A 23,790-nucleotide genomic window follows, 5' to 3' on the forward strand; every position below is an offset into this window, starting at 1 on the left:
TTGTTTCTGGCCATTTTGAGCCTGTAATCAAACCCACAAATGCTGATGCTCCAGATACTCAACTAGTCTAAAGAAGGCCAGCTTTATTGCTTATTTAATCAGAACAACAGTTTTCAGCTGTGCTAACATAATTGCAAAATGGTTTTCTAATGATCAATTAGCCTTTAAAAATGATAAACTTGTATTAGCTAACACAACGTTCCATTGGAACACAGGAGTGATGGTTGCTGATAATGGGCCTCTGTACACCTGTGTAGATATTCCATAAAAATAAATAAAAATCTGCCGTTTCCAGCTACAATAGTCACTTACAACATTAACAATGTCTACAATGTATTTCTGATCAATTTTAAATGTGCTTTTCTTTAAAAAAACAAGGACATTTCTAAATGACCCCAAACTTTTGAACGATAGTACGTACGTAACACTAATCTGGGTTTGGTGGATGCCAGGAGAAAGCTACCTGCCCCAATGCATAGTGCCAACTGTAAAGTTTGGTGGAGGAGGAATAATGGTCTGGGGCTGTTTTTCATTGTTCGGGCCCCTTGTTCCAGTGAAGGGAAATCTTAACACTACAGCATACAAAGACATTCTAGACGACTCTGTGCTTCCAACTTTGTGGCAACAGTTTGGGGAAGGCCCTTTCCTGTTTCAGCATGACAATGCACCAAGCGAGGTCCATGCAGAAATGGTTTGTCGAGATCGTTGTGGAAGAACTTGACTGGCCAAACAGAGCCCTGATCTCAACCCCATCGAACACCTTTGGGATGAATTGGAACGCCGACTGCGAGACAGGTTTAAATCACCCACAAGTCCCTGCAGCAAAGTTCCAACATCTAGTTGAAAGCCTTCCCAGAAAAGTAGAGGCTGTTATAGCAGCAAAGGGGGTAACCAACTCCATATTAATGCCCATTATTTTAGAATGAGATGTTCGACGAGCATACTTTTGGTAATCTAGCGTATCTACATAAGTTCAGCAACTGCACTCTTCTCATTTTACTCTGTAGGCTACTGACCTATTCAAAGCTTCCTCCTAAAAACCCCCTCTGTTCAAATATGTTTCTTCTACAGTTCATACTAGCATTGATGAAACAGCACTAATGGTGAACCTTCTTAGTTCCTAAAGTGACATAGAGTGTCTAAGGCCTACATAAGGTGGTCATAACAAATGTTATGAAGCCTGACGCAGGAGTGGTCTGCTATTCAGTTACCTTTGCTCCAGATAACTGGCGTAAGACTTAAGGACATTCCTGGCTGAGCATGTATCATGTTTTCTCATCTAAGAAAATGTTCAGCATTGTTCTGAGCCATGTGTCATTCTATTTATGTTTTTGGATCAGGATTTTATTAACTTTGACCTAGTGGGGAACAATCGCTCATTCAGATAATTAGTTAAATCACATGCCAAACTAACAACAACATCAATAAATTATACGAACGTGGACACCCCAAAACATCTTCGTAAACAACAGCAGAAGGGGAACTGAACTAAATGAAGCTATATGCTGGGCCATCAGAAGTGTTATCAATCTGCCAGTAGGCACAATGAAGATGCATGTAAATAGCAGATACATTGCGTGAAATAATGACCACGCCCAGCTTACCTCATTGAGATAGAGTACAGGAAACACCAGAGTCCTGATATCACCTGTTTGGCTGCAAAGAGAAGGGAGGACAAATGTTAGAACAACTATAGAATCTAAAGCCATTGTTTGATCATGGTGAGACTAAAGGGACGTGACTTACAGACATTCCGACACCAAAACCTAAAACTGCACTGTTGGAACACAAGCATTTCGCTACACCCGCAATAACATCGGCTAAACATGTGTACGTGACCAATAAAATTGGATTAGATTTGAAACTGACCCTAACCTTAACCAACCTGAACTTTAACCCCTAACATTGACCTAATTTTAAGTAATTGAGAAATTCAACATTAGTTTGCCAGTCAGTCACGCCCCCTTAGTTTTCCCCTGTATGATCATTGCATGAAATCACTTAAGAATGGACTTGTATTCCGCACTATGTAAATATATTTTCAGAATGAATTTACTCTGTTGTAATATGAGAACCTGCTTGTTACTAGGTTTGGGCGGTATATACCGTGGTATTTGGGAAAAGCCACAGGATGGTTTTTCAATACCCTCAAAACATTTTAATATTTGTAGCTACTTTAAGTTAAATACCTGCAGTCAACTTGTGCAATACCTTAGGAGAAGAAGCAGATTGCGTTCCTCATTTCACATTATGAAGCTTACCATAGTTCCCCCAGAAAAGTTGAGCCAGTCACGTGTTAGTAAATAGTACAACGGTAGAAAGAGGGAGCTGGTGAGTCCATAGAGTTCTACAGTTACACTCTGTGGTGCAGCACACGAGGTGAGGAAGTTACACATGTGCAATTCACTGCTAAATGTTTGGCCTTGGACAAGTGAAAGTGAACGAGGTAAATTGTGCAAATGAACAAAGGAGTGATGCATGCTTTTCTGAAGGAAGAGCAGCATGTGTACGTGGAGAAGAAGAAGGGAAGAAAAAGAACACTAGTAGGGACAAAAAAAATGGCAGCTGTACAGATAACTCAACCAGAGCTCTTTGACTTCTGACAGATATCACTGAAAATAACATCTGGTAGCCACTGGCTATGCTTGTATAACGTTATGAGCTGGATTTACCAGTCTTTGCAATTAGTTTGTTCGTTTTCACTCGTTAGCATTTAGCTAACAGTGTCTATGTGATTTCGCTATTATTAGTTTGTGCTAATTTTGGTAATAGAGGCCCAGTGGGCTTTTCTTATGTTTTTAGCACCCCCTTGTGTACTATGCCGGTAATATCATAAATCCCTGGATGAGAGAAGGACGGTATGACTATATGAAAATCTGAATACTGCCCAAACCTACTTGTTAGCCATTTACATTATAAAAATCGCTCACTTAATACACTACTATAGTACGGTGTGTTTGTCAGTGCTCTGAACAAGATGAAGCCTGCCAACATCACAATCATCAGCAAGCCATTCCATACCCTGTTTTCCCATTTTTCATGTGCCGACCAGTAGTTGAGTAGCATGTATGTATGTTACACCACTGAAACTGATCCAAGTCGTACCATGCTACTGGACACACACACGCTCTCATGCATCTAAATTAATTTTAGCTGAACTAACCTGTAAATCTGGTGGTAGTCAGACCAGCAGGACTAACTGGAGACAACAAACTGATGTTTTGTTTTATAAGAAAACATCATGGAAACTTAATTAACTAAATCTTTAAAAAAAAATTTTTTTATAGCTAATTACTTAATTTAGTGACGAACAAATTAGAAAAATAAAAGTAGGGGTTACGATAAGGTCAGATGAGTGCATGGTGGACACCAGACCTGGGTTCAAATACTATTTGAAATCCTTTCAAATGCGTTTACTAGCTTGGCTTGATTGAGCTTGCCTGGTGCAATGAAACCAATAGAATAGTTCGCAAACCATGCCCACCTGGCACTCCAGGCAGACTAAAACAAAAGCTAAATGTATTTAAAAGATTTTATAAAAATTGTAATTGAACCCAGGTCTGATGGACATCGGAGCTAACAAGGATCCACACGATGATACAACCAGTACGTGCATATCAAATCCTCATCACAATAAATGATGTGAGGAAAGAGCACCTGTAAAGGTGTACAGGGCAGAGTCAGAGTGCACTTCAGACTTACAAATACTGTTGTTCACACCCTGGGGACCATGTCAGATGTTGATGAGTTTTGACTGACCGAAGGTCACCAATGGAGTTATGATAACAGCGTAATTAACAATTCTTCAGAAAGACTCAGCACAGTCAGTCTCTACTAAAGGCTATACATTGTAGCCTGATGACTGTCGGCATGTTATGTGGTTGGAGGAAAAATCACTTTAATTGATTAGTAATTTAGTTTTTCAAAAAACAGGTCAGACTGGTCGGAAGAGACTACCTACAGGAAGCTTGTGTAAGCATGCTGGGTAATGCCGGGAGGCCTAGCGATTAGAGCGTTGAGCCAGTAAACTGAAAGGCCGCGAATACAAATCCCAGAGCCGACAAGATGAGAAATCTGTCAATGTGCCCTTAAGCAAGGAACGGCTCCAAGGTCGCCGTTGATAATGACTGACCCTGGCCGTGACCCCACTCTCCGAGGGTGTTTCACGGGGACTTGGTATATATAAAATAAACATTTCCAATTCACACATGTATATAAATATTGTACTTGTGTGAAATATTTTATGCTACATCTCAAAGGCTTGAATAAAACTACCCCTCAGCCAGGGTCTAATATTTATGCTACATCTCAAAGGCTTGAATAAAACTACCCCTCAGCCAGGGTCTAATATTTATGCTACATCTCAAAGGCTTGAATAAAACTACCCCTCAGCCAGGGTCTAATATTTATGCTACATCTCAAAGGCTTGAATAAAACTACCCCTCAGCCAGGGTCTAATATTTATGCTACATCTCAAAGGCTTGAATAAAACTACCCCTCACCCAGGGTCTAATATTTATGCTACATCTCAAAGGCTTGAATAAAACTACCCCTCAGCCAGGGTCTAATATTTATGCTACATCTCAAAGGCTTGAATAAAACTACCCCTCAGCCAGGGTCTAATATTTATGCTACATCTCAAAGGCTTGAATAAAACTACCCCTCAGCCAGGGTCTAATATTTATGCTACATCTCAAAGGCTTGAATAAAACTACCCCTCAGCCAGGGTCTAATATTTATGCTACATCTCAAAGGCTTGAATAAAACTACCCCTCAGCCAGGGTCTAATATTTATGCTACATCTCAAAGGCTTGAATAAAACTACCCCTCAGCCAGGGTCTAATATTTATGCTACATCTCAAAGGCTTGAATAAAACTACCCCTCAGCCAGGGTCTAATATTTATGCTACATCTCAAAGGCTTGAATAAAACTACCCCTCAGCCAGGGTCTAATATTTATGCTACATCTCAAAGGCTTGAATAAAACTACCCCTCAGCCAGGGTCTAATATTTATGCTACATCTCAAAGGCTTGAATAAAACTACTCCTCAGCCAGGGTCTAATATTTATGCTACATCTCAAAGGCTTGAATAAAACTACCCCTCAGCCAGGGTCTAATATTTATGCTACATCTCAAAGGCTTGAATAAAACTACCCCTCAGCCAGGGTCTAATATTTATGCTACATCTCAAAGGCTTGAATAAAACTACCCCTCAGCCAGGGTCTAATATTTATGCTACATCTCAACGGCTTGAATAAAACTACCCCTCAGCCAGGGTCTAATATTTATGCTACATCTCAAAGGCTTGAATAAAACTACCCCTCAGCCAGGGTCTAATATTTATGCTACATCTCAAAGGCTTGAATAAAACTACCCCTCAGCCAGGGTCTAATATTTATGCTACATCTCAAAGGCTTGAATAAAACTACCCCTCAGCCAGGGTCTAATATTTATGCTACATCTCAAAGGCTTGAATAAAACTACCCCTCAGCCAGGGTCTAATATTTATGCTACATCTCAAAGGCTTGAATAAAACTACTCCTCAGCCAGGGTCTAATATTTATGCTACATCTCAAAGGCTTGAATAAAACTACCCCTCAGCCAGGGTCTAATATTTATGCTACATCTCAAAGGCTTGAATAAAACTACCCCTCAGCCAGGGTCTAATATTTATGCTACATCTCAAAGGCTTGAATAAAACTACTCCTCAGCCAGGGTCTAATATTTATGCTACATCTCAAAGGCTTGAATAAAACTACCCCTCAGCCAGGGTCTAATATTTATGCTACATCTCAAAGGCTTGAATAAAACTACCCCTCAGCCAGGGTCTAATATTTATGCTACATCTCAAAGGCTTGAATAAAACTACTCCTCAGCCAGGGTCTAATATTTATGCTACATCTCAAAGGCTTGAATAAAACTACCCCTCAGCCAGGGTCTAATATTTATGCTACATCTCAAAGGCTTGAATAAAACTACCCCTCAGCCAGGGTCTAATATGTATGCTACATCTCAAAGGCTTGAATAAAACTACTCCTCAGCCAGGGTCTAATATTTATGCTACATCTCAAAGGCTTGAATAAAACTACCCCTCAGCCAGGGTCTAATATTTATGCTACATCTCAAAGGCTTGAATAAAACTACCCCTCAGCCAGGGTCTAATATTTATGCTACATCTCAAAGGCTTGAATAAAACTACTCCTCAGCCAGGGTCTAATATTTATGCTACATCTCAAAGGCTTGAATAAAACTACCCCTCAGCCAGGGTCTAATATTTATTGAGATTGCACTAAGGGAATGTGAGTAAACCAAAATTGCCTTTTTAGTCATTTGGCGGTTTCACTGCCAAATGACTAAAAAGGCAATTTTGGTTTACTCACATTCCCTTAGTGCAATCTAACCATAGATCTTCCAGTAATACTCATGGTTAAATTCAAGTAAGTACAGGATACACATGGTATACATCGTCCAATGAAATGCTTACTTGCAGGTTCCTTTGAGGTCTTTCTGGGGTCAAATTGGGGTCATTTTGTTCCTCTACTAATATGGAATTTATAATATCCTACATGTTGTTTCTTGTACATTGGGGGGCTGGAGTCATTAGTTTCCAACACTGTTCCGTAATCTGGGATATATTTAGTGGGATATATTTACTTCCTTCCCCATCTCCTCTGTCAAAAGTCCATCTGTTGCAGCAACTGCACTTGGCAAGAACACACACACACCACACTGCTCGCACACATACACACAATGCTTGTTCACACACAGAATCTGCTGTAACAAGCGAACTAGTGTGTGTTTAAACAGTGTAACTGATCACTAAATTTGGCCACAGCAGATGAGGACCTCTGACAGACAAGTTTCACTTCTGTCTCTACAAAGAAAATAAAAAAAGCTGAGAAATAGATGAGAAATACTTTAGAATTAAAGAGATTCCCTGCTACTTTTGTATTCTTCTCAGCCAGTATTTCTGAAAGTAGCCAAAAGTGGTCCCCGAAAAATTGCCTACTACGTCACGTGTCTGTCTCCCCCTCCGTTGGGCCTGCCCTGTAACCTCATTGGATAACGCTGGCCAGGCCTCTTGCTAGCTGTCACTCAAATTAAAGGGGCTGAAGTTCATTGGCTAGAACTCAAATTTGCTAGGGGGCTGGGCCACGTTGGGGCGGGTGTAGAGAAAATGGTACAGCACAGCTTCAAGAAAAAACAGGGGCTTTCAAAATAGGGATTTTGTGGCTAATCAAGGAAAGCCAGTAATTCTGCTCATAGATTATGCACGTATGAAATACACAGACACATACAGACAAAAGCAGGAGGTTTATAAATTGGATATAAAAGACTGTAAAAACACCAGCAAATCAGCTCCAAATGATTTTACATTTTGCAAATTTGTTCCAAAGTAATCCCATACATGAGAGAGAGAGATATACTGTATGTGATCGTATACAAAAAGGTAAGCAAGGTTTGACATTATGTTTTAGTAAAATATATCTGTTTGGGCTTCTTGCGGTAAATTTGCTGTCTACAAATTTGTAATTATGTTCAGGCCCCCCCCCCCCGACCCCCCGGACCCCCCCCGACCATCCGCTCAAGAAAAATAGTTCCGCAGCTGAATCTAGTAGATCTAGTAGATCCCTGAACTAGAGCCTATGCTCACGTTGTAATCAAAATTCAAATCTTAACTAGTGCATTTCAAACTGTCCTTTTGTGAGGTGCAGCCGGGAACTAGTTCTGTAAGATGGGAAGTGGTGGTGTCGATAAACCACAATTGGAGGATTCTCCTTCATCGTTTAAAATATCCAGTTTGGGGAAATGTTGGCTCCCCAGTGGATTACAACGGCGATGGACAGAGAGTTGTGGATAAGACGTGAACAGTATGTCGCCAAAGTCAACGAGAATAGCCTATGAAGCTGCCAACACCTAAAATTTATTTACACCGACATCTCAGTATACCAGAGGAAGACAGAAATGCAAAGAAACAACACAACATAATCTCCCCTCTGCATTCGAGCAGAGGGGAGATGGCAGCTTCATTAAATAGTACCCACAAAACACCAGTCTCAACGTCAACAGTGAAGAGGCGACTCCGGGATGCTGGCCTTCTAGGCAGAGTTCCTCTGTCCACTGTCTGTGATCTTTTGCCCATATTTTCTTTTTATTGGCCAGTCTGAGATATGGCTTTTTCTTTGCAACTCTGCCAGTTTTATTGCTTCTTTAAGCAGGACAACAGTTTTCAGCTGTGCTAACATAAGTGCAAAAGGGTTTTCTAATGATCAATTAACCTTTTAAAATTATAATCTTGGATTAGCTAACAACGTGCCATTGGAACACAGGAGTGATTGTTGCTGATAAATGGGCCTCTGTACACCGATGTAGATATTCAATTAAAAAATCTGCCATTTCCAGCTACAATAGTAATTTACAACATTAACAATGTCTACACTGTATTACTGATCAATTTGATGTTATTTTAAAATGGACAACAAAAAAAATAGCTTTTCTTTCAAAAACACAGCAATGTGTTGAATTATTATTATGTGTCTTGATTTCCGCGTGGAAACATATCTGCATGTCCTGATTTATTTTTTTATTTTTTTGAATTGTCACGTTTTTGTATGTTGTCTGTAAACAAGTATTTTACTTGTTCACAGTGCATTCGGAAAGTACTCAGACCACTTGATTTCTTTCCACATTTTGCTACGTTACAGCCATATTCAATCTACACACAAATACTCCACAATGACAAAGTAAAAACAAGATTGTTTTATATACATTAACATAAGTATTCAGAGCCTTTGCTATGAGACATGAAATTGAGCTCAGGTGCATCCTTTTTCCATTGATCATCCTTGAGATGTTTCTACAACTTGGAGTCCACCTGTGGTAAATTCTACTTATTAGACATTATTTGGAAAGGCACACACCTGTCTAGATGAGGTCCCACATTTGACTGTGCAGGTCAGAGCAAAACCCTAGACATGAGGTCGAAGGAATTTACGTAGAGCTCCGAGACAGGATTGTGTCGAGGCACAGATCTGGGGAAGGGTACCAAAAAATGTCTGCAGCATTGAAGGTCCCCAAGAACACAGTGGCCTCCATCATTCTTAAATTGAAGAAGTTTGGAACCACCAAGACTCCCAGAGCTGGCCACCAGACCAAACTGAGCAATCGGGGGAGAAGGGCCTTGGTCAGGGAGGTGACCAAGAACCCAATGCTCACTCTGACAGAGCTCCAGAGTTCCTCTGTGGAGATGGGAGAACCTTCCAGAAGGACAACAATCTCTGCAGCACTCCATCAATCAGGCCTTTATGGTAGAGTGGCCAGACGGAAGCCACTCCTCAGTAAAAAGGCACATGACAGCCCACTTGAAGTGTTGCCAAAAGGCACCTATAGGACTCTCAGACCATGAAAAACAAGATTCTCTGGTCTGATGAAACCAAGATTGAACTCTTAGGCCTGAATGCCTAGTGTCACGTCTGGAGGAAACCTGGCACCATCCCTACGGTGAAGCATGGTGGTGGTGGCAGTATCATGCTGTGGGTATATTTTTCAGCGGCAGGAACTGGGAGACTAGTCAGGATTGAGGGAAAGAGGAACGGAGCAAAGTACTGAGAGATCCTTGATGAAAACCTGCTCCAGAGCGCTCAGGACCAAAAAACTGGGGCGAAGGTTCACCTTCCAACAGGACAACGACCCTAAGAATACAGCCAAGACAACGCAGGACTGGCTTCGGGACAAGTCTCTGAATGTCCTTGAGTGGCCCAGCCAGAGCCCGATCGGACTTGAACCTGATCAAACATCTCTGGAAAGACCTGAAAATAGCTGTGCAGCAACACTCCCCATCCAACCTGATAGAGCTTGAGATGATCTGCAGAGAAGAATGGGAGGGGAAACTCCCCAAATACAGGTGCAGCAAGCTTGTAGCATCATACCCCAGAAGACTTGAGGCTGTAATTGCTGCCAAAAGGTACTGAGTAAAGGGTCTGAATACTTATGTAAATGTGATGTCAGTTTTTTTACATTTGCAAAACATTTATACAAATCTGTTTTTGCTTTGTCATCATGGGTTATTGTGTGTAGATTGATTAGGGGGGGGGGGGATCTATTTTAGAATAAGGCTGCAACGTAACAAAATGTGTAAAAAGTAAAAGGGTCTGAAAACTTTCCAAATGCACTGTATATGTTCACCTGCCTGGGGACTGCAGAGGGAAATTAGCCGTTGGCTAAATATGGTACAAAGATATTTTACCAAGTGAGACTTATGATTTTGGTGTACATTGTACCTGTTCAAATAAAACTGTGTGAGTAAAATGTGAAGATATAACAGTTAGGGAATGGTTTGGTTTGAGATCGTCTTTGCTTACCTAAACACAGGAATCTTCTCAACAAACACATTCACTTGAAGTCTCTTAGCAGCCTGAAGTACGATGCCTGTAAGCTGTGGAAAAAAATCAGAGTTATGAATTATTACTACTTCTCAAGTTGCCTATTCTATAGACCACTGAATGCTAACAGTATTTGAATAATGTGTGTGAAATGCTTGATAATGTATGTCATATCGACAGAGGTATATTTTCTGGGTGAACTAAATATTGACTGGTTTTCATCAAGCTGTCCACTCCAGAAGCTTCAAACTGTAACCAGCGCCTGCAATCTGGTTCAGGTTATCAGTCAACCTACCAGGGGATTTACAAACAACACATGAATGAAATCATCCACATGTACTGATCACATCTTTACTAATGCTGCAGGAATTTCCTCTAAAGCAGTGTCCACACCCATCAGATCTAGTGATCATAACATGGAAGCAATATGAAGGAAAACCAAAGATCTAAAGCCTGGGCCTAATATAGTGTAAAGAGATCATACCAGAGGTTCTGTAGTGATTCACGTGAGGAGCAACCATACGGCACATTTATGGCACATTTTTCTTCCAGTTATTGATAAACATGCACCTGTTAAGAAACTGTCTGTTAGAACTGCTAAATCCCTGTGGATGTATGAGTATTAGAAACATTTTATGGTTGAGGGACGAGGAAAAAGGAATGAGAAATAAGTCTGGATGCACAGAGGACTGGCAAACATACTGTAAATTGAGAAATTATGTGAATAAACCAAAAGAAGAAACAGTCAAATTACAAATCAAATCAAATCAAATTTTATTAGTCACATACACATGGTTAGCAGATGTTAATGCGAGTGTAGCGAAATGCTTGTGCTTCTAGTTCCGACAATGCAGTAATAACCAACAGTAATCTAACCTAACAATTCCACACTACTACCTTACACACACACAAGTGTAAGGGATAAAGAATATGTACATAAAGATATATGGATGAGTGGTGGTACAGAACGGCATGGCAGATGCAGTAGATGGTATAGAGTACGGTATATACATATGAGATGAGTACTGTAGGGTATGTAAACATAAAGTGGCATAGTTTAAAGTGGCTAGTGGTACATGTATTGCATAAAGATGGCAAGATGCAGTAGATGATATAGAGTACAGTATATATACATATGAGATGGGTAATGTAGGGTATGTAAACATTGTATTAAGTGGCATTGCTTAAAGTGGCTAGTGGTACATTTTTACATAATTTCCATCAATTCCCATTTTTAAAGACGATTCCGTGCTACCAACTTTGTGGCAACAGACCCTTTCCTGATTTAGCATGGCAATGCCCCTGTGCACAAAATGAGGTCCATGCAGAAATGGTTTGTCCAGATCGGTGTGGAAGAACTTGACTGGCCTGCAGTCCTGACCTCAACCCCATCGAACACCTTTGGGATTAATTGGAACACCGACTGCGAGCCGGGCCTAATCACCCAACATCAGTGCTCGACCTCACTAATGCTCGTGGCTGAATGGAAGCAAGTCCCCGCAGCAAAGTTCCAACATCTAGTGGAAAACCTACCTAGAAGAATGGAGGATGTTATAGCAGCAAAGGAGGGACCAACTCCATGATTTTGGAATGAGATGTTGAACGAGCTAGTGTCCAAATACTTTTGGTCATGTAATGTTTTCAAAACTATAAGCATTATATTTGGGAGAATTAAAAATAAAATAAAACTTCAATCACTCGCTAAACCCTAAACCTCATCTAAATCTTGTAATGAATAATGTGGCAGTTAAGCATGTTGAGGAGACTAAACTTGGTAAACCTAGATTGGAAACTGAGATGGACAAAACATGACGCAACGGTTGCGAAGATGGGGATAGGTCCGACCGTAATAAAGCGCTGCTCTGCATTCTCGACATCACAATCAACTAAACAAGTCCTACAGGCCCTAGTTTTATCACACCTGGACTACTGCCCAGTTATATGGTCAAGTGCAGCAAAGAGGGAAATACACAACAAATTCCAGTTGCCCCAGAACAGAGCAGTACGGCTGGCTCTTAAATAAGGGCTAATATCAATAACATATCAACTCAGCAACAAAAGAAACGTCCCTTTTTCAGGACCCTGTCTTTCAAAGATAACTAGTAAAAATCCAAATAACTTCACAGATCTTCATTGTTAAGAGTTTAAACACTGTTTCCCATGCTTGTTCAATGAACCAGAAACAATTAATGAACATGCACCTGTGGAACGGTCGTTAAGACACTAACAGCTTACAGACGGTAGGCAATTAAGGTCACAGTTATGAAAACGTAGGACACTAAAGAGGCCTTTCTACCGACTCTGAAAAACACCAAAAGAAAGATGCCCAGGGTCCCTGCTCATCTGCGTGAACGTGCCTTAGGCATCCTGCAAGGAGGCATGAGGACTGCAGATGTGGCCAGGGCAATAAATTGCAATGTCCGTACTGTGAGACGCCTAAGACAGCGCTACAGGGAGACAGGACGGACAGCTGATCGTCCTCGCAGTGGCAGACCACGTGTAACAACACCTGCACAGGATCGGTACACCCGAACATCACACCTGCGGGACAGGTACAGGATGGCAACAACAACTGCCCGAGTTACACCAGGAAAGCACAATCCCTCCATCAGTGCTCAGACTGTCCGCAATAGGCTGAGAGAGGCTGGACTGAGGGCTTGTAGGCCTGTTGTAAGGGAGGTCCTCACCAGACATCACCGGCAACAACGTCGCCTATGGGCACAAACCCACCGTCGCTGGACCACACAGGACTGGCAAAAAGTGCTCTTCACTGAAGAGTTGCGGTTTTGTCTCACCAGGGGTGATGGTCGGATTCGCGTTTATCGTCGAAGGAATGAGCGTTACATTGCGGCCTGTACTCTGGAGCGGGATTGATTTGGAGGTGGAGGGTCCGTCATGGTCTGGCGCGGTGTGTCACAGCATCATCGGACTGAGCTTGTTGTCATTGCAGGCAATCTCAACGCTGTGCGTTACAGGGACGACATCCTCCTCCCTCATGTGGTACCCTTCCTGCAGGCTCATCCTGACATGACCCTCCAGCATGATGATGCCACCAGCCATACTGCTCGTTCTGTGCGTGATTTCCTGCAAGAGCAGGAATGTCAGTGTTCTGCCATGGCCAGCGAAGAGCCCGGATCTCAATCCCAGTGACCTGTTTGATCGGAGGGTGAGGGCTAGGGCCATTACCCCCAGAAATGTCCAGGAACTTGCAGGTGCCTTGGTGGAAGAGTGGGGTAACATCTCACAGCAAGAACTGGCAAATCTAGTGCAGTCCATGAGGAGGAGATGCACTGCAGTACTTAATGCATCTGGTGGGCACTGCAGATACTGACTGTTACTTTTGATTTTGACCCCCCCTTTGTTCAGGGACACATTATTCAATTTCTGTTAGTCACATGACTGTGGAACTTGTTCAGTTTGTGTCTCAGTTGTTGAATCTTATGTTCATACAAATATTTACACATGTTACGTTTGCTGAAAATAAACGCAGTTGACAGTGAGAGGACGTTTCTTTTTTTGCTGAGTTTATGTTAAATCTCTCCTGGCTCAGAGTAGAGGACAGATTGACTGCAACACTACTCGTCTTTGTGAGAGGTATTGACGTGTTGAAAGCACAGAACTGTCTGTTCACACAGCTACATACCCTCCACGTGAAGCCCCACCGGGCCTTCACGACTGGGATACCGACGTTATCTGCCCGAGGGAGTTATTCAACTGGCCCCTCCATCGCGACGTAACCTGAACGCCCATATGCTAACTGCGGCCCGCTAATCGTTAGCTGTCTTGAGCATATCGGCTGCTATCTGAACAGGTCTATCGAACAATCTTACGCCGCGGGCTAGCTTAGTGGAGGCCTCACTGCTCCATCTACGGCTGCCCCCTGGACACTATGATCACTTGGCTACATAGCTGATGCTTGCTTGACTGTCCATTAATTCACGGTACTCCATTCCGTTTATTTGTGTTTTATCTGTCGGCTCTGTGCTTTAACTCAGGATCTGTGTGTAGTTAATCCGACCCTCTCTGCCTAGCCGTCGCCATTTTTACCTGCTGCTGCTGTGTTAACTGACTAGCTGCTGCTATCTCACCTGTTGTTTTAGCTAGCTCTCCCAATCAAGACCTGCAATCACTTTATGCCTTATTGTATGTCTCCCTCAAATATCAATATGCCTTGCATACTGTTGTTCAGGCTAGCTATCATTGTTTTGGTTTGCAATGGACCCCGTAGTTCCACTCTCCGTACCTCTGATACCCCCTTCGTCCCACCCCCCACACATGCGGTGACCTCACCCATTGAGACCAGCATGTCCAGAGATACAACCTCTCTTATCATCACCCAGTGCCTGGGCTTGCCTCCGCTGTACCCACGCCCCACCATACCCCTGTCTGCACATTATGCCCAGAATCTATTCTACCACGCCCATAAATCTGCTCCTTTTATTCTTTGTCCCCAACGCTCTAGGCGACCAGTTTTGATAGCCTTTAGCCGCACCCTCATCCTACTACTCCTCTGTTCCTCGGGTGATGTGGAGGTAAACCCAGGCCCTGCATGTCCCCAGTCACCCTCATTTGTTGACTTCTGTGATCGAAAAAGCCTTGGCCTCACGCATGTCAACATCAGAAGCCTCCTCCCTAAGTTTGCCTTACTCACCGCTTTAGCACACTCTGCCAACCCTGATGTCCTTGCCGTGTCCGTATCCTGGCTTAGGAAGGCCACCAAAAATTCTGAGATTTCCATACCCAACTATAACACTTTCCGTCAAGATAGAACTGCCAAAGGGGGAGGAGTTGCAATCTACTGCAGAGATAGCCTGCAAAGTTCTGTCATACTTTCCAGGTCTATGCCCAAACAGTTCGAACTTCTAATTTTAAAAATTAATCTCTCCAGAAATAAGTCTCTCACTGTTGCCGCCTGCTACCGACCCCCCTCAGCTCCCAGCTGTGCCCTGGACACCATCTGTGAATTGATCGCTCCCCATCTAGCTTCAGAGTTTGTTCTGTTAGGTGACCTAAACTGGGATATGCTTAACACCCCGGCAGTCCTACAATCCAAGCTTGATGCCCTCAATCTCACACAAATCATCAAGGAACCCACCAGGTACAACCCTAAATCCGTAAACATGGGCACCCTAATAGACATTATCCTGACCAACCTGCCCTCCAAATACACCTCTGCTGTCTTCAATCAAGATCTCAGTGATCACTGCCTCATTGCCTGTATCCGCCACGGGTCCGCGGTCAAACGACCACCCCTCATCACTGTCAAACGCTCCCTAAAACACTTCTGCGAGCAGGCCTTTCTAATCGACCTGGCCCGGGTTCCCTGGAAGGATATTGACCTCATCCCGTCAGTTGAGGATGCCTGGTCATTCTTTAAATGTTACTTCCTCACCATATTAGACAAGCATGCTCCGTTCAAAAAATGCAGAACCAAGAACAGATATAGCCCCTGGTTCACTCCAGACCTGACTGCCCTCGACCAGCACAAAAACATCCTGTGGCGAACTGCAATAGCATCGAAGAGCCCCCGCGATATGCAACTGTTCAGGGAAGTCAGGAACCAATACACGCAGTCAGTCAGGAAAGCAAAGGCCAGCTTTTTCAAGCAGAAATTTGCATCCTGTAGCTCTAACTCCAAAAAGTTCTGGGATACTGTAAAGTCCATGGAGAACAAGAGCACCTCCTCCCAGCTGCCCACTGCACTGAGGCTAGGTAACACGGTCACCACCGATAAATCCGTGATAATCGAAGACTTCAACAAGCATTTCTCAATGGCTGGCCATGCCTTCCTCCTGGCGACTCCAACCTTGGCCAACAGCCCCGCCCCCTCCGCTGCTACTCGCCCAAGCCTCCCCAGCTTCTCCTTTACCCAAATCCAGATAGCAGATGTTCTGAAAGAGCTGGAAAACCTGGACCCATACAAATCAGCTGGGCTTGACAATCTGGACCCCCTATTTCTGAAACTGTCCGCCGCCATTGTCGCACCCCCTATCACCAGCCTGTTCAACCTCTCTTTCGTATCATCTGAGATCCCCAAGGATTGGAAAGCTGCCGCGGTCATCCCCCTCTTCAAAGGGGGAGACACCCTGGACCCAAACTGTTACAGACCTATATCCATCCTGCCCTGCCTATCTAAGGTCTTCGAAAGCCAAGTCAACAAACAGATCACTGACCATCTCGAATCCCACCGTACCTTCTCCGCTGTGCAATCCGGTTTCCGAGCCGGTCATGGGTGCACCTCAGCCACGCTCAAGGTACTAAACGATATCATAACCGCCATCGATAAAAGACATTACTGTGCAGCCGTCTTCATCGACCTGGCCAAGGCTTTCGACTCTGTCAATCACCATATTCTTATCGGCAGACTCAGTAGCCTCGGTTTTTCTAATGACTGCCTTGCCTGGTTCACCAACTACTTTGCAGACAGAGTTCAGTGTGTCAAATCGGAGGGCATGTTGTCCGGTCCTCTGGCAGTCTCTATGGGGGTACCACAGGGTTCAATTCTCGGGCCGACTCTTTTCTCTGTATACATCAATGATGTTGCTCTTGCTGCGGGCGATTCCCTGATCCACCTCTACGCAGACGACACCATTCTATATACTTCCGGCCCTTCCTTGGACACTGTGCTATCTAACCTCCAAACGAGCTTCAATGCCATACAACACTCCTTCCGTGGCCTCCAACTGCTCTTAAACGCTAGTAAAACCAAATGCATGCTTTTCAACCGTTCGCTGCCTGCACCCGCACGCCCGACTAGCATCACCACCCTGGACGGTTCCGACCTAGAATATGTGGACATCTATAAGTACCTAGGTGTCTGGCTAGACTGCAAACTCTCCTTCCAGACTCATATCAAACATCTCCAATCCAAAATCAAATCAAGAATCGGCTTTCTATTCCGCAACAAAGCCTCCTTCACTCACGCCGCCAAACTTACCCTAGTAAAACTGACTATCCTACCGATCCTCGACTTCGGCGATGTCATCTACAAAATAGCTTCCAACACTCTACTCAGCAAACTGGATGCAGTTTATCACAGTGCCATTCGTTTTGTTACTAAAGCACCTTATACGACCCACCACTGCGACCTGTATGCCCTAGTCGGCTGGCCCTCGCTACATGTTCGGCGTCAGACCCACTGGCTCCAGGTCATCTACAAGGCTATGCTAGGTAAAGTGCCGCCTTATCTCAGTTCACTGGACACGATGGCTACACCCACCCGCAGCACGCGCTCCAGCAGGTGTATCTCACTGATCATCCCTAAAGCTAAAACCTCATTTGGACGCCTTTCCTTCCAGTTCTCTGCTGCCTGCGACTGGAACGAATTGCAAAAATCTCTGAAGTTGGAGACCTTTATCTCCCTCAACAACTTTAAAAATCTGCTATCCGAGCAGCTAACCGATCGCTGCAGCTGTACATAGTCCATCTGTAAACTACCCACCCAATTTACCTACCTCACCCCCCATACTGCTTTTATTTATTTACTTTTCTGCTCTTTTGCACACCAGTATCTCTTCTTGCACATGATCATCTGATGATTTATCACTCCAGTGTTAATCTGCTAAATTGTAATTATTCGATTTATTGCCTACCTCATGCCTTTTGCACACATTGTATATAGATTCTCTTTTTTTTTTCTACCATGTTATTGACTTGTTTATTGTTTACTCCATGTGTAACTCTGTGTTGTCTGTTCACACTGCTATGCTTTATCTTGGCCAGGTCGCAGTTGCAAATGAGAACTTGTTCTCAACTAGCCTACCTGGTTAAATAAAGGTGAAATAAAAAGAAATTTAAAAAAAACAAGACATGCCACCAGGGGTCTCTTCACGGTTCCTAAGTCCAGAACAGAGGCTCGGAAACACACAGAACTATTGAGTCAGGACTACACGGAACTCTTCCAAATCGGGTAACTCAAGCTAGCAAAATGTTATTTAAAGATAGGGTTAGCAGTGTGGTTAGGGTTAGGTACTAGGGTTAGCAGTGTGGTTAGGTACTAGGGTTAGTAGTGTGGTTAAGGTTAGGTACTAGGGTTAGCAGTGTGGTTAGGGTTAGGTACTAGGGTTAGCAGTGTGGTTAGGTACTAGGGTTAGCAGTGTGGTTAGGGTTAGCAGTGTGGTTAGGGTTAGGTACTAGGGTTAGCAGTGTGGTTAGGGTTAGGTACTAGGGTTAGCAGTGTGGTTAGGTACTAGGGTTAGTAGTGTGGTTAAGGTTAGGTACTAGGGTTAGCAGTGTGGTTAGGGTTAGGTACTAGGGTTAGCAGTGTGGTTAGGTACTAGGGTTAGCAGTGTGGTTAGGGTTAGCAGTGTGGTTAGGGTTAGCAGTGTGGTTAGGGTTAGGTACTAGGGTTAGCAGTGTGGTTAGGTACTAGGGTTAGTAGTGTGGTTAGGTACTAGGGTTAGTGTGGTTAGGGTTAGGTACTAGGGTTAGCAGTGTGGTTAGGTACTAGGGTTAGCAGTGTGGTTAGGGTTAGGTACTAGGGTTAGCAGTGTGGTTAGGTACTAGGGTTAGTAGTGTGGTTAGGGTTAGGTACTAGGGTTAGCAGTGTGGTTAGGTACTAGGGTTAGCAGTGTGGTTAGGTACTAGGGTTAGCAGTGTGGTTAGGGTTAGCAGTGTGGTTAGGGTTAGGTACTAGGGTTAGCAGTGTGGTTAGGGTTAGGTACTAGGGTTAGCAGTGTGGTTAGGTACTAGGGTTAGCAGTGTGGTTAGGGTTAGCAGTGTGGTTAGGGTTAGGTACTAGGGTTAGCAGTGTGGTTAGGTACTAGGGTTAGCAGTGTGGTTAGGTACTAGGGTTAGCAGTGTGGTTAGGTACTAGGGTTAGCAGTGTGGTTAGGTACTAGGGTTCGCAGTGTGGTTAGGTACTAGGGTTCGCAGTGTGGTTAGGTACTAGGGTTCGCAGTGTGGTTAGGTACTAGGGTTCACAGTGTGGTTAGGTACTAGGGTTAGCAGTGTGGTTAGGTACTAGGGTTAGCAGTGTGGTTAGGTACTAGGGTTAGCAGTGTGGTTAGGTACTAGGGTTAGCAGTGTGGTTAGGTACTAAGGTTAGCAGTGTGGTTAGGTACTAGGGTTAGCAGTGTGGTTAGGTACTAGGGTTAGCAGTGTGGTTAGGTACTAGGGTTAGCAGTGTGGTTAGGGTTAGGTACTAGGGTTCGCAGTGTGGTTAGAGTTAGCAGTGTGGTTATGTAACAGTATAACTTTAGTACGTCCCCTCGCCCATACCCGGGCTCGAACCAGGGACCCTCTGCACACATCAACAACTGACACCCACGAAGCGTCGTTACCCATCGCTCCACAAAAGCCGCGGCCCTTGCAGAGCAAGGTGCAACACTACTTCTAGGTTTCAGAGCAAGTGACGTAACTGATTGAAACGCTAGTAGCGCGTACCCGCTAACTAGCTAGCCATTTCACATCCGTTACACTTAGGTACTAGGGTTAGCAGTGTGGTTAGGTACTAGGGTTAGCAGTGTGGTTAGGTACTAGGGTTAGCAGTGTGGTTAGGGTTAGGTACTAGGGTTAGCAGTGTGGTTAGGGTTAGGTACTAGGGTTAGCAGTGTGGTTAGGGTTAGCAGTATGGTTAGGTACTAGGGTTAGCAGGGTGGTTAGGGTTAGCAGTGGGGTTAGGGTTAGGTACTAGGGTTAGCAGTGTGGTTAGGTACTAGGGTTAGCAGTGTGGTTAGGTACTAGGGTTAGCAGTGTGGTTAGGTACTAGGGTTAGCAGTGTGGTTAGGTACTAGGGTTAGCAGTGTGGTTAGGTACTAGGGTTAGCAGTGTGGTTAGGTACTAGGGTTCGCAGTGTGGTTAGGTACTAGGGTTCACAGTGTGGTTAGGTACTAGGGTTAGCAGTGTGGTTAGGTACTACGGTTAGCAGTGTGGTTAGGTACTAGGGTTAGCAGTGTGGTTAGGTACTAAGGTTAGCAGTGTGGTTAGGTACTAGGGTTAGCAGTGTGGTTAGGTACTAGGGTTAGCAGTGTGGTTAGGTACTAGGGTTAGCAGTGTGGTTAGGGTTAGGTACTAGGGTTCGCAGTGTGGTTAGAGTTAGCAGTGTGGTTATGTAACAGTATAACTTTAGTACGTCCCCTCGCCCATACCCGGGCTCGAACCAGGGACCCTCTGCACACATCAACAACTGACACCCACGAAGCGTCGTTACCCATCGCTCCACAAAAGCCGCGGCCCTTGCAGAGCAAGGTGCAACACTACTTCTAGGTTTCAGAGCAAGTGACGTAACTGATTGAAACGCTAGTAGCGCGTACCCGCTAACTAGCTAGCCATTTCACATCCGTTACACTTAGGTACTAGGGTTAGCAGTGTGGTTAGGTACTAGGGTTAGCAGTGTGGTTAGGTACTAGGGTTAGCAGTGTGGTTAGGGTTAGGTACTAGGGTTAGCAGTGTGGTTAGGATTAGGTACTAGGGTTAGCAGTGTGGTTAGGGTTAGCAGTGGGGTTAGGGTTAGGTACTAGGGTTAGCAGTGTGGTTAGGTACTAGGGTTAGCAGTGTGGTTAGGTACTAGGGTTAGCAATGTGGTTAGGTACTAGGGTTAGCAATGTGGTTAGGTACTAGGGTTAGCAATGTGGTTAGGTACTAGGGTTAGCAGTGTGGTTAGGTACTAGGGTTAGCAGTGTGGTTAGGTACTAGGGTTCGCAGTGTGGTTAGGTACTAGGGTTCACAGTGTGGTTAGGTACTAGGGTTAGCAGTGTGGTTAGGTACTAGGGTTAGCAGTGTGGTTAGGTACTAGGGTTAGCAGTGTGGTTAGGTACTAAGGTTAGCAGTGTGGTTAGGTACTAGGGTTAGCAGTGTGGTTAGGTACTAGGGTTAGCAGTGTGGTTAGGTACTAGGGTTCGCAGTGTGGTTAGGGTTAGGTACTAGGGTTCGCAGTGTGGTTAGAGTTAGCAGTGTGGTTATGTAACAGTATAACTTTAGTACGTCCCCTCGCCCATACCCGGGCTCGAACCAGGGACCCTCTGCACACATCAACAACTGACACCCACGAAGCGTCGTTACCCATCGCTCCACAAAAGCCGCGGCCCTTGCAGAGCAAGGTGCAACACTACTTCTAGGTTTCAGAGCAAGTGACGTAACTGATTGAAACGCTAGTAGCGCGTACCCGCTAACTAGCTAGCCATTTCACATCCGTTACACTTAGGTACTAGGGTTAGCAGTGTGGTTAGGTACTAGGGTTAGCAGTGTGGTTAGGGTTAGGTACTAGGGTTAGCAGTGTGGTTAGGGTTAGGTACTAGGGTTAGCAGTGTGGTTAGGGTTAGCAGTATGGTTAGGTACTAGGGTTAGCAGGGTGGTTAGGGTTAGCAGTGGGGTTAGGGTTAGGTACTAGGGTTAGCAGTGTGGTTAGGGTTAGCAGTGTGGTTAGGGTTAGCAGTGTGGTTAGGGTTAGCAGTGTGGTTAGCGTTAGCAGTGTGGTTAGCGTTAGCAGTGTGGTTAGCGTTAGCAGTGTGGTTAGCGTTAGCAGTGCGGTTAGCGTTAGCAGTGCGGTTAGCGTTAGCAGTGCGGTTAGCGTTAGCAGTGCGGTTAGCGTTAGCAGTGCGGTTTGCGTTAGCAGTGTGGTTAGCGTTAGCAGTGCGGTTAGCGTTAGCAGTGCGGTTAGGGTTAGCAGTGCGGTTAGCGTTAGCAGTGCGGTTAGCGTTAGCAGTGTGGTTAGCGTTAGCAGTGTGGTTAGGGTTAGCAGTGCGGTTAGCGTTAGCAGTGTGGTTAGCGTTAGCAGTGTGGTTAGGGTTAGCAGTGCGGTTAGCGTTAGCAGTGTGGTTAGGGTTATACTCTGATTTTATGCCTATTTGGTTGTTTCAGCTAGTGACCACTCTGCAGAACAAGACTCATGACGAAAAATGCTTACCTGCGTTAAAATGGCTAACAACTACTGCTCTCCCACAGACTATCCACACTGACTTTATGTCTCTACCCACTCAGACAATAATCATTGATTAGCTGTATTACTCCATCACGCTGCTGTCCATTGATTATTGATTACCATTACCATTAGTATTAATCTGGGCTCCTGAGTGGCGCAGCGGTCTCAGTGCTAGAGGCGTCACTATAGACCCTGGTTCGATACCAGGCCGTATCACAACCGCTCGTGATTGGGAGTCCCATAGGACGGCGCACAATTGGCCCAGCGTTGTCGGGGTAGGCCGTCATTGTAAATAAGAATTTGTTCTTAATTGACTTACCTAGTAAAATAAAAGGTCAAATACAATTTGAAAAATAAAAAAAATGCTACTGGTCACTATTACTTCTGTTTACATGTTACCATAAGTATTTATAAATTCCTACTACCAATCACTTTATATGTATAAACCCGCATCGACCACTTTAGTACAACACATTGTGTACTATACAAATGTACACTGCTCCATTACACATGTACACTATAAAATGTACAATATTTGTGTGTGTGTGTGTGTCAAAGTTTATTTGCCACGTACACAGGATACAACAGGTGTAAAACATCACAGTGAAATTATTACCTTGAGAGCTCTTTCCCAACAATACGGTGATAATGATAATAGAATAACAAATAAAATGAAGAATTAAAACCATCACAAGAACTACGATGAGAGTTAAAGAAACAGGAGAAGGCAAGTATATACAGGTCAGTGCCAGTCCCTTATTCAATGTATTGATGTATTGTTTTATATATTTTTATGATGTGGGTGGCTGGTAGCCAAGCAGTTAGTGTTGGAACAGTAACCAAGGCGACAACGTGAAAAATACATCTTTATTCCTGTAGTGGTTGCCATAGAAGCAGCCTAATAAAAACCTACATTAAAAACAAAGCATCACAACTTAGGCTCCCGAGTGGCACAGTGTCACTACAGACCCTGGTTCAAATCCAGGCTGTATCACAACCGCCCGTGATTGGGAGTCCCATAGGGCGGCGTACAATTGGCCCAACGTCGTCCGGGTTTGGCCGGTATAGGCCGTCATCGTAAATAAGAAAGTTCTTAACTGGCTTGCCTAGTTAAATAAAAAATATATTTTAAATCAAGATATATTAGGCAAAAATGTGTTTAAACATTATGGGCCTGTTTCCCAGAAACATAGGGCTCTGGTTAAAGGTAGTACACACACACACACACACACTTTGACATTTTATAGGCCTAATAAAGAAAACAGGGCCTAAAGATCAATTCAGAGTGTTCATAGATTGTGAAGAGGCAAGGAAACTGTTTTGTCGACATCTCGGCAGGAAACCAAGAAAGCTCTCAACTCCTCCTCGTGTTAACATAGTGAGTGTATTTGTGTATGTACAGTACAGGAGGGTTCTAGAAGGCATAGCATAACAAGAGGCTCTTCTTTTAGTACAGTTCACAAACACAGTAAGGCAGTTTGTTTATGCTTACTATATAACTAATGACAGGTTGTCATTTCTGACACAAGCAGAACATTACAAGAAAC

General features: G+C 44.0%; 1 protein-coding gene and 1 long non-coding RNA gene across 2 annotated transcripts in view; both read right to left on the reverse strand.

Annotated features, from left to right (window-relative positions):
* LOC139539141 (uncharacterized) overlaps nucleotides 1–23,790 on the reverse strand; it is a 239,420-nt gene that overhangs the window by 110,406 nt on the left and 105,224 nt on the right. The gene's annotated exons all lie outside the window — the stretch shown is intronic.
* scarb2c (scavenger receptor class B, member 2c) overlaps nucleotides 1–23,790 on the reverse strand; it is a 52,326-nt gene that overhangs the window by 7,189 nt on the left and 21,347 nt on the right. Inside the window, exons 9-10 of the mRNA XM_071341866.1 lie at nucleotides 10,363–10,436; nucleotides 1,605–1,656 (exon numbers count right to left, since the gene is read on the reverse strand). Coding sequence (XP_071197967.1) covers nucleotides 1,605–1,656; nucleotides 10,363–10,436 — 126 coding nt within the window. The remainder of the gene's footprint in view (nucleotides 1–1,604; nucleotides 1,657–10,362; nucleotides 10,437–23,790) is intronic.

This window comes from Salvelinus alpinus, chromosome 1, assembly GCF_045679555.1.
Source record: "Salvelinus alpinus chromosome 1, SLU_Salpinus.1, whole genome shotgun sequence".
NCBI lineage: Eukaryota > Metazoa > Chordata > Actinopteri > Salmoniformes > Salmonidae > Salvelinus > Salvelinus alpinus.